The 14,918-nt window shown below is 35.0% G+C and overlaps 1 protein-coding gene across 8 annotated transcripts in view; it reads right to left on the bottom strand.

The window, feature by feature from the left end:
• AHI1 (Abelson helper integration site 1) overlaps nt 1-14,918 on the bottom strand; it is a 139,959-nt gene that overhangs the window by 96,010 nt on the left and 29,031 nt on the right. For all 8 annotated transcript variants that reach the window (XR_014795469.1, XR_014795470.1, XR_014795471.1 and 5 more), the window contains exons 13-18: nt 14,531-14,654; nt 11,353-11,582; nt 9,263-9,369; nt 5,981-6,099; nt 2,558-2,688; nt 1,611-1,751 (exon numbers count right to left, since the gene is read on the bottom strand). Coding sequence is in view for 4 of the 8 variants with exons in the window: in XM_084889392.1 (XP_084745518.1) it covers nt 1,611-1,751; nt 2,558-2,688; nt 5,981-6,099; nt 9,263-9,369; nt 11,353-11,582; nt 14,531-14,654 (852 nt within the window). In the remaining 4 variants the exon portion in view is untranslated. The remainder of the gene's footprint in view (nt 1-1,610; nt 1,752-2,557; nt 2,689-5,980; nt 6,100-9,262; nt 9,370-11,352; nt 11,583-14,530; nt 14,655-14,918) is intronic.

The raw sequence follows: 14,918 nt of genomic DNA, 5'->3' as shown, positions 1-14,918 counted from the left end.
GTAAATGGTATTATGTTGTTTAACAATTCTACTATTAGTAAGTTTTCTGTAAATCTGAACATGTTAGAGAAATTATTAATTCTCTGAAAAATAATTTAAAATAAATCTCAAATTTATACATTATTTTCTTATATAATTTGCCTGAGAAGACATATTAAAATCCATACTATATCAAGAACATCAAATTTAGAACTTAATTATTTAATAACTTAGGACTTATCACAACCATTACCAATTCAATCTGTATTAATGCAAATAACTTAACCATTCACATTTCATTAATTTAAACACTTTGTCCCAATAGTGCCACATTGATGTGTAAGCTATCCCAGTTTGGCAAAAACAGTGAATGATAACAGATGACATCTTAAACACATCAAAGAAATGAAGAAAGTTTTGAATATCTGAAAAAAATGAATTTTGAGAGTGACAGCACTGTCAGTACAATATAGAACAATGAAAACCTGATATTAGCACATAAATTAATGTATAAAAATAGCATAAATCCATATATTCTAAGAATGCCTTGCTATTCCTGAAAAAATGTGTCTAGTCTTGATTTCCTTATCTCAGAATGATATAACAGTGTAATTTTAGAGTAGCAAAGATATCAGATTTATAATTCTGGATCTTGTTTTCACTGACATTAGTTTTTTGTCTTCTTTTCATGTTAAGAAACTCTGTAACTTATTAAAACTATGTGCTTTAGTAAAAAACAAAAACAGAGAATAAGAAATCAACTCAATATTCAATGGAACACATTAAAGATCTATATTTCCTAAATTTTATTTATTTATTTATTTATTTATTTATTTATTTATTTCCTCAGCTGAGGATATGTTTTTATTGATTTTAAAAAGAAGAAGTGGGGGGCAGGTAGAGAGAGAGAAGAAGAGGGAGAGAGGGAGGGAGGGAGAGAAAGAGAGAAAAGGAAGAAACGAAGGAAGGAAGGAAGGAAGGAAGGAAGGAAGGAAGGAAGGAAGGAAGGAAGGAAGGAAGGAAGGAAGGAAAAGAGGGAAGGAGGGAGGGAGGGAGGGAGGGAGGAAGGGAGGGAGGGAGGGAGGGAGGGAGAAAAGAAGGGAAGGAGGGAGGGAGAAAAAAAGGAAGGGAGGGAGAGAGGAAAGGAGGGAGGGATTGGTTGCCTCTAATACCCTGACCAGGGATCAAGCCTGCAATCTGGGTATGTGCCCTGACTGAGAATCGAATCTGTGACCTTTCAGTGTACAAGGCGATGCTCAACCAACTGAGCCACACCAGCCAGGGCTACCTTTTAAATTTAGTTACCATTCCCAAATAATTTCATATGTATTTTGCTTATTTAAATTGACTTATAAAGAAAAGTCATGATTACTTTTCTGAGATTACAATATAAGGGCACAACTATTATGTGTACTTTTGCTGATATTTAAACTCCAGAATAATAGTGCTATGGACAAATAAAATGCTATAATACAATAATAACAATCTATTTATGTGCGTGGCTCTTACAATATGTTCAAGAGAACTTTGTTAATACAAAGAATGACAGTTATCAGAATTCATGATTTCTGGTTCAGTATAAATGTAAAGGTAACTTTAAATATTCTTTACTTATCAAGCAGTAGACTTACCATGGAAATCATAAATATACAGAAGAACTGGCTCATTCTGCCCAAATGCACAAAATGCAACCATATTTTCAAGTGGATGATAAGAAATGTCTCGAACGGGTGACTGGAATGGCAGGTCAGAATACATTGCTACTTGTTCTCCTAAATAAGAAAAGATTCAATAATGGGTATTGCTATTTCTTATTAGAAGATTATTCTGCAACTTACCGAAAATATTTAAAGATAGTAATATGAAGCTGTTTTCTATATGAAAATCTCATATACTTATAAATATTTGAGCACTACTGAATTTCATAATTATATTTATTTTTCATTCTGTTGGCCTTCCTCCTTCTACTTCTCAGTCCAAACTCTTCAACAAGGTTTTCAAGGCAGAAAATGGACAGAGTTTGGAGGTACCTGACTCTGAGATTTGACAGGGCTGAGCAAATGCCAGCTAACAAAGAACTCCAGAGAGGACTAGGGAGGAACTGCAGGACTCTAAAACTGAAGAAACTCTCTGGTTGGGGAAGGCTTACTGGGGGTAAATTGCTAGTGAGTTTCATACAGCAAAAGCTTTAACAGGAATGTTTTTAATGAAAATATATTGTAGATGTTTCACCACTATATACCCATTTATATTCCAAATTCAGCTTGTAACACTTGTTGTATTTTTCATTACAGTCCTCATTAAATACTTTTATAAGATCCACCATGTCTCATTACAGGCAAGGAAATAATAAACCTTAAATCATAATGTGGAATTCAAAATCCATGCATATATCAAAACAATAAAGAATAGAATTTAATGAAAATTTAGACTGCAGCTCATTTGCATTATCAGCATTCCAATTGTAAAAAACATAATGGAGAACCTGCAATCAGAACTTCCTTGAAAATTATTCCATAAAACGGTAGTTTTCACACTTCTTCAAAAATAAAAAATAAAAATTTAATGAGATATTTACCTGTTTCTGGGTTCCAAACATATACTATACCATCCTCACTTCCAGCAAAGAGAAAAGTCCCACAAGGTGTCAAAGTACTGTGAATCTTCTCCCGATAATTTGCTGCTCCTACAAATTTCCTTGCTGCTAATCTTTAAACAAAAAAGATTTTACAAATGTGGTAAAAAGTTTTAAATACTTGATTTGCACTGAACAGTCAATTTTGGAAAATCTGCTAAGTGGGAAACATTCTAAGATGGATGCAGACTAAAGAAGATAGTACTGAGCTCAGGAAGTTTAGAATTAGGAGCAGAACGAAGGAATGCATCAATGTAATACAGTAAGTGGATATAGAAAGTGCCACATAAGAAGAAAAGAAAGAGTACTTTGTAGGATTGGGTAAGAAGAATTATTTCTAGCTATGAAGAGAGACCACATTATGGAAGTAGCATTTGAGTTGGTTACTAAAAAAAGGAACAGAATTTTTGTTTTACATGTGATAAATTTTTTAAATTACACTTGATCTTGAGAAACATTAGACAGCCATATTATTAAATCACCTATTAAATATGACAAACAGGCTTCTAGGCTTTTTTGCTTTTGAAAAATAGCTAACACGGTTTTAATTTAATGCTTGCTATGTGCCAGTCAGATGCTATTATCGTCCCTGGTTTACAGAGAGGATATTACATAAATGCTCTGTTATCTGCTTTTTTCTGTCAGCAAAAAATCACAAGTAATGGCCTGCATTATCCTTTTAATTAGGTATATGTTATATTATTGTCTAAGTGTACCTTAAGACATTTTCTATTGTTGGACAGCACATGCTGTTTCCAGCTTTCACCTACCACCATGATTACTATAACAAATATTATATATATATATATAACTTTTATTTATTTGTATTGAATTTATTGGCATGACACTGGTTAATAACATTACATAAGGTTCAAGCATACAATTCTATAACAAACCATCTGTATATTTCATTGTGTGCTCACCAGCCAAAGTCTAGTCATTCCAGTATATTTGACCTCCTCTTTATCCCCATTCCTCTCTGGTAACCTTCATACTACTGTCTAATTTTTTGCACTGTTTTATATTATCTTAACATAAATTCTGAGACTTGAGGTTGCAAAATCAAACATTTCTGCAGTCCTTGCCATCCCATATAATGAAAGCCTAATATGCAAAGTGTTCAGTCATTCGACCAGTCCCTATGACATGCACTGACCACCAGGGGGCAGACGCTCTGACTAATAGATTAGCTTGCTACTGGAGTCCAGCTGATTGGGAGTGGGTGAGACAGGCCAGACACGCCCTGGAGCCCTCCTGCGGTCCCTCCACGCCCCTTATCATGCACTGGTGAGGTCCCTTGGCCTGGCCTGTGCCTTCTCACAACCCAGGACCCCATGTGGGATGTTGAAGAGCCGGTTTCAGCCCGATCCCCGCAGGCCAGGCTGAGGGACCCCACCAGAGCATGAATCCGTTCACTGGGCTCTAGTATGCTATATTTTAAGTATTGTACTTTACATATATAAACTAGTTTATTCCCCCCAAATTCTTATGAGTACAGGCAGTCCTCGGGTTATGTCAGACTCAATGTATGTCGGTACGTCATTTTGTGGTTACGTTGTCATCTCCCATTTATTTATTAAAAAAATAAGTTCCATCATTTCGACGTATGTACATATGTGCTTTATGTTTTTATTATTTATTATATTATTAAAGGTCAGGAATTGCTATCTTTCTTTTCAATTTTTTTACTGTTTCACTTCATTACTGCGGTGTATGTGCTCCAGCTGAGTGACGCCGGCGCTTATGTAGGTGGGTTCCCTTTAACGGCAAAAACCGCATTATGTCGTGAAGTAGGAATGGATCTCTGATGTAACCCGAGAACCTACTGTATTATCTCTCCCATTTGAGTGATGAGAAAAGAGACACACAGGCAAATCAGCTAGCAAGGGGTAGAAAAGGTCATATTTTATTCTAAGTTTGCCTCTAGACCAAGCATAACCTTAATGCTGAAAACTATATTGCTTAAAAAGAGAATAACAAAATCATATAGACTAACTCCTTCTGCCTAGAATACAACTTATATTATCCCACCTCTGAACTTTATTCCAAGCTTTTCATGTTTTCCTACCAAATACACTTCCACCTTATCTAAATTCTATCTCTTCTTCAAGATTTAGCTCAAAGGCCTGCCTCTCCATAAAGTCTATACTATAGCCACCACCTTTATTGTCAGAAAGCCTATATTATAGCCACCACCTTTATTGTCATGAAAAATGTAATCATTTTATTATATGTTTATATTCATTAAAAATACATACAAAGGCCCTAGCAGGTTTTGTTTAGTGGTTAAAGCATTGGCTCTATAACTAAAGGGTCTCAGGTTTGATTCCAGTCAAGGGCATGTACCTTGGTTGGAGGTTTGATTCTGGGCCCACGTGCCAGAGGCAGCCAATCAATGTGTCTCTCTCACATTGATGTTTCTCTCTGTGTGTCTCTCCCCCATCCCTTCCACTCTCTCTTAAAAAAATAATTGAAAAAATATCCTCGGGTGAGGATTAACGAAAAACAACAACATACTGAGTATTTGCTGTCTGCCAGGCATAGCATGGGTGCTATGTAGAGAAAAAGAACAACCTAGAAGGTTTCAGTTTAACCTAACTAAATGTTTTGTGTGTCATTCTGGAGGCAGTACACCCCGATTGTAAACTCCTGGTGAGCTACTTCTGCTAATCATGCTCCAACAGCACCCATGCCAGTGTCTTTGATAATTCTACATAGATATTCAAGGGCTCACCTGTTAGCCCTAAAAGGAGAACTGCAAAATAAACTAATACAGATTACCACATTTGCCTTTCTAAAAAGCAATAATGAAATCTGATAACATATTGTAGCTTCCTCCCCAGTATTTGCTGGAACTCAATATCGAAACAAAGCACACCAGAAGTCCATGCTGACTTTCCCAGAACTCCACTTCTGCCTCTTACATTAAAGGCATTTCCCTTCATTGGCCTTTTTCAGAAATAAAACAAGGATGAATTATTCAAAAGTCCTCTCATTCAGCTATGACACAGTATCATAACACTACGCTATAACTGTATCATAGAGATAAAAGATATTCCATGACAGAAGTTCTTTAAAATTGTGAAAATAAAAACCAACTAACTACATTTCAACATCAAAACTATTCACCTTTTGGGCCAGAGAAATCTTTGTTGCTGGGGACCATCTTAGGAACTATAGGATGCTTAGCAGCATCTCTGGTCTCCATCCATTAGATAAACAACATTCAAAAATGTCCCCAGACACTACCAGATGTCCCGAGGGACAAAATTGTCTAGGTGAGAATCGCAGCTGCATTTTATAAATATGAATTAATTCATTACTTATTCTATGAGTGCTTATCTGTCAATAGTGAAATATACTTACATTCGAAGATCCATAATTCTCAATGTACTGTCTTTAGTATGGATTAACAAACGTTTTCCATTGGGATGAACCTCCAAATAATTTATTGGAATCCCCTTAAACTCACTTTCTTTAATTTCCTAAAATGATACAAAAAGGACTACATATTACCATTGTAAAGTTGTCTAATGTTAAACCCTTCTTCAAGTACAAAAGTAGAAAATTAATTTTAAGATATAATTTTTAATTATACTATACAGGATGGTTTAAAATTATTTAAAAAGAGTCCCAGTAATTTAAGTTTAAGGTTAAAAACAAAGCTGATGAAATGTATTTTTTGTTTGTTATCTAACACTATGTTAATATGTCTTTGTAGTATATTCCCAAACAAGAAGCACTTCCTATAAACACATTTTTTAACACTGCAGTTTTTGTTTATCATCATGCCAGAAGGCTTCCATTCTTTAAATAAATTCAAAGTGCAGAATTAACTATCAAATTCTGTTTCAGTCTCAGTATTTCTTCACACACTTACTTCCACTTGTTCTGAAAAAGATATACCATCAGCAAAATATTCTGAAATAATTTAATTTAGATTGTATTTTTAGGTATTTACTTCTAGTTATTTAAGGCAGCTATAGAAGACATCGAACTAATCATGTCAAGAAATACATAAACGCTGATGAAGAATCTGCCTGAACAAGCCCTGGTCTTAATTAGAATAATGACCAAAGATCCTTCTTGTTTGGATTACCAGGAGGAAGAAAAAAATTACCAATGCAAAACCGCTTAGAATAAAGTCCACAGAGTCTACGAGAAGTCTGCTTTAACGCATTGGCAGAATTACAAATTATCCTTCTTCCCCCTTGAGGTCTGCGTGTTGATTTTTGCCCCTTTCTCCTAGAGGGTATCCTCTTCAGCGGCAGGCTGGCCTCAGCAGAGGTAGGGTCCAAACTGCTACAATCCAGTTGAGCCTCTGCTTTGCTATTTGACACTAAGACCCGCTGTTATCTGTTTTTATTTTTATTTTTTAATTTTTAATTTTTTTTAAATTTTTAAATTAAATTATCTTTGTACATATACCACTGCCCCCCTTCCTCCCTCCCCAGAGTTTTGTGTCCACTGGTTGTACTTATATGCATGTACACAAGTCCTTCGGTTGATCTCTTATCTACCCCAGATCTCCCTACCCTCCCTGCTGTAATTTGACAGTCTGCTTGTTGCTTTACTGTCTCTATATCTATCTTTTGGTTCTTCAGTTTATAATGTTCTTTATCATCCATAAATGAGTGAGGTCATGTGGTGTTTCTCTTTCATTGACTGGCTTATTTCACTCAGCATGATGTTCTCCAATTCCAACCAGGTTGCTGCAAATGATGAGAATTTCTTTTTTTTTATGGCAGCATCATATTCCATTGTGTAGATGTACCATAGTTTTTGGATCCAATCATCTGCTGATGGGCATCTAGGCTGTTTCCAAATCCTGTTAGCTATTTTTTAAAGTTGCAGGAAAAGTCAAAGACTGACACCACAGATGGAGACCTTACTGAGCTGAAGAACAACCATTTGAGGGGGGAGATGCACTGCTGAAGGTTTCAGCAACTGGAGTAACACTCACCCAGATGCCAATGTGCAAAATACAGAGAAAACTGTCTAGCAAATGCTAGGTACAAATTCGAGAGAAGTGCTGACAGACTTCGTGTTTGTAATATTTTCTTCCATATTTTTCTTATTTGTTTATTTTATTGTTTAAAGTATTACATATAGCCGAAACCGATTTGTGCCAAACCGGTTTCGGCTATCTGGAATACTTTAAACAATAAAATAAATAGAATATAGAGTGTTGGCCTAGTTCAATTCCGGTCAAGAGCATGTACCTTGGTAGCGGGCACATTCCCGGGGGGGGGGGGGGGGGGGGGGTGTGCAAGAGGCAGCTGATCTATGTTTCTCTCTCATAGATGTTTCTAACTCTCTATCCCTCTTCCTTCCTCTCTGTGGAAAATCAATAAAATATATATTTTTTAAAAAATAATAAAGTATTACATATAGTATTAGATGTTTCCTTTTTTCCTCATTGTCTACCCCCAGCCCCCAGCACATATTTTTATCATATTCTTGCTTAAACTATAAGAGGCCTAACTGTGAAGACCTGGTTCTGTATCAAGGCAGCACACGGACACTTCATCTTAAAGGACAGAGGAACACAGCTTAGCATCCCTCACACCGCTGGTTGAAGAGAACCAGTAAGAAACTCCAGTCTTGCCAAAACCGGTTTGGCACAGTGGATAGAGCATCGGCCTGCGGACTGAAGGGTCCCAGGTTCGATTCCGATCAAGGGCATGTACCTTGGTTGCAGGCACATCCCCAGTGGGGGGTGTGCAGGAGGCAGCTGATCGATGTCTCTCTCTCATCGATGTTTCTAGCTCTCCATCCTTCTCCCTTCCTCTCTGTGAAAAATAAATAAAAAAATTAAAAAAAAAAAAAAGAAACTCCAGTCTCTGTCTCATCCTGAAGCATTAAATACAAAAAAAAAAAAAAATTCCAGCTTATTTCCGAACTTTTGACTGTCTCAAATAATCACACCAGGCTGCAGATTTTCAAGGTAAATTTTCCTTTCGATTAATACACTGAGGTAAAGAAACACATGCTTTTTAACACACACAGACTCTGCATTATAGACTCAGATTATTGAAACTGGTGCCTTCAAGGACTGGCCAATCCTGCAGATATATATAAGTATTCTTATATATAAGAATTCTTTTCAAATTGTGTGAAATTAAGGTACATCATGAATCCCAAGCCATCATCATTAATCTGATGATTTAAAATAGAATAGATGGTTTATTAAACAGATCTGATAGACTGAAGAGACTTAACTAAAGTTCATGAAAGTTCTTTTACATGTACAGTGACTTTTTATTACCCAAGGACAATTATTATAACCTATTATGACGAATAATAAATTGAAACAAATTACTACTTATAGATGGTAATGTAATATAATATATACTCATTTTAGCATAAATTTCAGTAATGAAGCTCTGAAAGCCACAGTGCAAATTAGAGCTCAAGAAAATTAAAGGAAAGTCTGGCCAAAATAAAGAAATTTTCACTAAGTTACTATATCATCAATTAGCCATCAGAAAGACATGGTAATTAATCCGTGATAACAGACTTTTTGAGGACTGAGAAAAACCTTAATTTTTTTAAAAGAGAGAACAGAATGCCCTGATGCCTTATTTTAAGGCCGTGTTGTTGAATGTTTTTTCTAATTTCCTTAATGAATGAAATGTGGTTTTCTACCTTATTTATACTCCAGTGGCGCACTGAATACTGCAAATCATTAGCTTTGATGTAGGTATTCCAAACAACAATCATTCCCATGCAGTCTCCTGAATACATGTGATGACCTATTTAAGAAAATAAAATTATTCACTGATTAATGTTATGCAGAGGGTAGAGAGAAATATTATCAAGTTGGGAAAAAGCATTTCAGTAAAACAAAGAATCCTAGGACTACCAGAAGGTATTTCAATTTACAGAGCCAGAAAACCAAACACAGCTAACACTCAAATCCCAATTATCTTTAAATGAACTTTTCACTTAAATTATTTTTGATGACTTTTTTCCCTTTGTATTTCCCTGATTTTAATACAAAAAGAAATGAGCATCACAGTACATATGTACATTGCTCAAATTCCAAAGCCAGACAAATTATCTGAATTATCCAATATGTATCTGTATTGCTCAACCTACATAATTTATGTTATATTCCTAGAAAAGCACCTTTATTCTAATACATACTGTTAGCATAATGCCCGAGACCCAGCAGGTACTCAATGATCAGAGAATGAATAAAATAAATAATAGGTGTTCCAATTTAACATTAATTCTTTTTTAAATTTTCATTTATTTATTTAGAGAAAAAGAGGGGGGTGAAGCAGAAGAGAGATGGATAAATATTGATGTGTTGTTCCAATTATTCATGCATTCATTGGCTGGTTCTTTTTAAAAATATATATATTTTTTATTGATTCCAGGGAGGAAGAGAGAGGAAGAGAGAGAGAGAAATATCAATGATGATAGAGAATTATTAATCGGCTGCCTTCTACATGCCCCCCACTGGGGATCATGCCTGCAATCTGAGCAAGTACCCTTGACTGGACACTTCAGTCCAAAGCCCAAGATTCTATCTACTGAGCAACACCGGCCAGGGCAACTGGCTGATTCTTGCATGTGTCCTTAGAGGGCATCACACCCATAATCATGGTGCACCGGGATGATGCTCTAACCTTTTGAGCTGCCCACCTAGAGAAACATTAATTCTTAAAGTCAACCCATCTAAAAGTTGAATGGAACATTAGAGACCATCAAGTTCAATTTCATGCCCACTCAGAAATATTTTACACACCATTTTGAACAGATGGCCATTCAGAAAGTGAATTTCATATTTTAAGAAGTAGCATATTTAAATGATAAACTGTTCTATGTATTAGGGTGCTTTTTTTCCAATTCTGAGCAAAGAAAATCTGTCTTCTGTAGCTTTGGCTTTATCTTTATCCACTTGAGCAACATAATTTAGCCAAGTAATGAAGAAATTCTTCATCTCCTTTTTTTAATCTGAGCTACTTCTATAATGACAGTTTTCAGATACCTTTTTATCATTGGCTGACTTTTCTGAATATGTTCCAATATATTAACAGCCTGAGAGTTGAACAGAGTACATTAGTAGTATAACTTTAATCTGGGCCCATACTAATTAATTATAGCTATAGTCTACATATCTAGTGTCTTAAATAATGTTAAAAAAAAAGTGACTATTTGATAGATATACATCCCTCTATTTTTTCAGTTAATAAAATAATCTATATTTTATATCTGTAAATCACCATCTAAACTATTCATATATTAAGATAAACCTTTAAGTAATTGCAAATTTCCCTTCTATATCTTCTGAATTAAAAAAATAATAATAATGTTGGTACATTTAAAATTTATATTTTCAATATTCTTTCGGGATTTTTCTCTTCATCTTCTTTGTACCATTTAACTTAAAAGGCCATTTTTTAAAAAGTACAAAGGGGATAATCACCATCTCAAAAAATATAGTTATGAAATTTTGAACATGACTGGTTGTTACAGCAAAGATTAGTTAAATCTAAATGTTTAGGAACTTAATGACTTCAAAATTACAAACACAACTCCTTTAATGCCAAATCTATGCCCAGATCTATCATATAATCTGCAAAATATGTATAAATCTCAGTATACACAAACAATCATCAATATATAAACTCCCTCCCATGCTTAAATATTTATTATCCTAGTAAGTTAAAGCAAATTTTAATTCTTCATACAACTAGCTGTAATTTGGAATATGTTAACTGACATACCTTCAGTATCAAAACAGAGAGAGTTGATGAAACTCTTGTGAGTGTCAAACTGCCGGATCAAAATGGCAGGATCCTCTTTCATATCAACTTTCCATATCCGTACCACAGCATCGTAACATCCTGTAACTACCAGCTCTTTTGCAGCTGGGTGGAACTTAGCCGTGTAGACAAAACAAGGATGAGGTAAAAGTTTGAAAGTATTTGTATTGTTTATTTCATTTTTCCATACCCTGGAAAAGGATAAAAAGTTATATGTTGCTTCTAAAAGACAGAAGTTTCTTTAAAAGTTTCTCTAGGAACCAGTAGAGCCAATGGGATGTATGTAAGCAAGTGACAATGATAAGCTAAATTTAAATTTTGTAACTAAAAATTAACCTAATCACATTTGATGGCTGGGGTTCTTTACATTTGACAAAGCTATTTCTTACAGTTATTATCAAGTATAATGATGAATTTGTTTACTAATTATAATCTATACTATCAAGTTAAAAACTGTATTTGTCTTTTTAAAATCTATCTACTTTTGACATTGACTAAAAAATACACATCAAATAATTGGTGAAATATACATTTAGTACAATATACATAAAAATAAGATACTTTAATGATTATTTTTAATGATTTAATGGGGAGAAACTTTAATGATTTCTCATTTAGGTTATGATTATGCTTTTGCAAAGTACTTACTAGTGGAGGGTTAGATAATAGGATACTCTATTAATTTTATATTAGTAATACAGGTGGTAAACATGAAGATCTCGATGACCTATAAGCCATAATAAAATTACTATATAAATACTTTAGTAAAATAAGTTAAAATACCAGAAAACAGACAATTCAATATGAAGCACTCTCATTATCTCAACCTATAAATAATGGATAATTAAAAATATTAACATTATTATCATTGCTATAGTCATGACAAAAGAGTAAACTCTATGGGTTAAACTGTTATGTCAATTCTAATCAATGTGTAAAAACAGGTAAAATCTAGCAACTGACAGGTGCTATATGAGTGTGGAATATTGCATTTTTAAAAGATTAAGTTACTAGAATTTGAAGAATACACTAACCTTTAAATATGGGGATTCACAATACATCTTTTTAATTACTGCCTAAGAACTAATGAAAATTAAGTCAATAAAAGAAAAAATACAGTTGCTGTTCAAGAATAACATTCTATGAATTTTCTCAGCATCTGCTTAATTTCACTGTAAATTGAAGGCAGTCATCTAATGAAAATAGGAAGAGTGTGGTTAAGTGGTGAGCACTTGAAGCATGGAAAGGTTTAGATCTGCTACCAGAGAAAGAATAGCTGAATAAAAATGAGTAAAAGGACTGCTTGGGAGAGATGAAAACTAAGTGATTTTCAGATCGACAAATCCAGTAAAGTCTTTGTAAGATTGCATGTTTTTCTCTGGCATAATCTGGCATCTGACAGAACAGATACCGGTATGCCATTCTTGAGGACCCCATTAAGAGTGACTAATAGTAGTAGAGTCCCAGCTAGGCAGAGAGGTAAAAATCCATTGTCACCAGTTGTCATCTATTTCATCTATCTATATAAAAGCCTAAGCAACCTTCGCAATTGAATGCACAACTAAACAGGCTATGTGGGGCGAACAGGCTGTCAGGGGGGTTAGTAAGGGGCAACCAAATGACCGAGCAGCAGGCTGTGTGGGGCAACCAGGCCAGCAGAGGGGCAGTGAGGGGCAACCAAACAATTGTTGGGGGGGGGGGCAATTGGGGGCAACCAGGCCAGCAAGTGTGGACAGTTGGGGGCAACCAGGCCAGCAGGGGCAGGGCAGTTGAGGATGATCAGGCCAGCAGGCAGAGGCAGTTAGGGATGATCAGGCTGGCAGGTAGAGGTGGTTTAGGGTAATCAGGCAGGCAGGCAGGTGAGTGGTTAGGAGCCAGCGGTCCAGGATTATGAGAGGGATGTCTAGCTGCTTGTTTAAGCCCGATCCGGGGAGGCTGCAGGCTGGGCTGATGGGACCCTCTCTCTCACTCATGCACAAATTCCGTGCACCAGGCCTCTAGTTTAAATATAAACAAACAGTAATGATAACATCTTAATCAATTAGGCATTTTATATTGAAAAGGAAGCTGATAAGATCAGTAGAAAAGGGGACCCAGATATTAGAAGTATCTGTAAAGAGTGTATTTAAATGAACAGGAAGCTTAAGAGTGAAATCAGAGTGGACCTCAAACTGCTCTAAATGCGAATTTTCTAGTCTGTAGAGATAATAAATACCATTTGTTGGAATCAAATTTAAAGGACATATTTAAGCCCTAGCCAATTTGGCTCTGTGGCTAGAGTGTCAGCCTGCAGATTAAAGGGCAGTGGGTTCGATCCTGGTCAAGGGCACATAACTCGGTTGCAGGCATAATCCGCACTCCCGTAGGAGTGTGAGGGAGGCAACCAATCGATGTGTCTGTCTCATAATGATGTTTCTCTCTCTCTTTTCCCCTCCCTTCCACTCTCTCTAAAAATCAATGGGGGGAAAATATCCTCAAGTGAGTATTAACAACAACAACAAAGACATTTATAAAGGACATATTTAAAAGCATTTTAAACAGCCGCCAAAAATATTTTTAGATGCAACCAAGGCAGATCAAGCAGCTACAAAAAAAAATGTAAATGTAACTTTAAAAAAAATAGCTCTTAAAAAAATAGCTCTTAAAATATTCTATTGTGAAACTTATTAAATTGAGAAGGGTTATTTTAAGACTCACATTTGGAAAAACACAAATATCTGACAAGCTATATAAAGTTTTTAAAACATAGGTGATATTCATTTATTTACCCTACACTATGTACTGAGCACCACTGTGTCCTGGGCTCTGTATCCAGCTAAGAGTGAACATGGAATCCTTACCATCAAGAGCTTATATTCTAGGAAATATTCCAGATGTTTAATAACTTCATCTCAAAACATTAATTCAACAATGTACATAATGATCATTTAATTATACATCACATAAATAAAATGTATTTTGCAAATATGTCTTCAAGAAAGACGTTTTCACTACTGCTTTTTTAATTAATCAACAATACTGATAATCCCTTGATAAACAAACATATTTGAAACATAAGAGTATTCTATCACTTTATATTCTCTTTGCTTTTCTTGATGGCAAACAGCGCACACATTGAATACTATACAAATACACTAACCTGGCAGTGCCATCAGATGATGCAGTAAGGATACAGTGATCATCCTTTGACCAGCAGAGATCATAAATGATATTTAGGTGGCCATATAATTTTCTCATGAAACGTCCAGAAGGAATTTCATATACTAATGAAAATATTAAAAAATTAGTAGGTTTCCAGAGGATCCTTAATACAGTAATATACATATTCATAATTTATAATAGTTTATAAAGCAAGCATTGTCTCTAAGAATATGACCAAAGATTTTCAGTATAAAACATATCAAAATCTACTCACAAATAGTTTTTCATTTGTTTTAGACATAAGAATTTACACATAAAATTTTATATATACAATTAACAATTACTCTCATTTCTCCAAAGCAATTTTCCTTATAATCTTTGATAGT

Source organism: Pipistrellus hanaki, assembly GCF_964339955.1.
Source record: "Pipistrellus hanaki genome assembly, chromosome: 7".
NCBI classification, from domain to species: Eukaryota; Metazoa; Chordata; class Mammalia; order Chiroptera; family Vespertilionidae; genus Pipistrellus; species Pipistrellus hanaki.
Note: the sequence above shows the minus strand (reverse complement) of the source record. Positions and strands in the feature narration are given on the sequence as shown.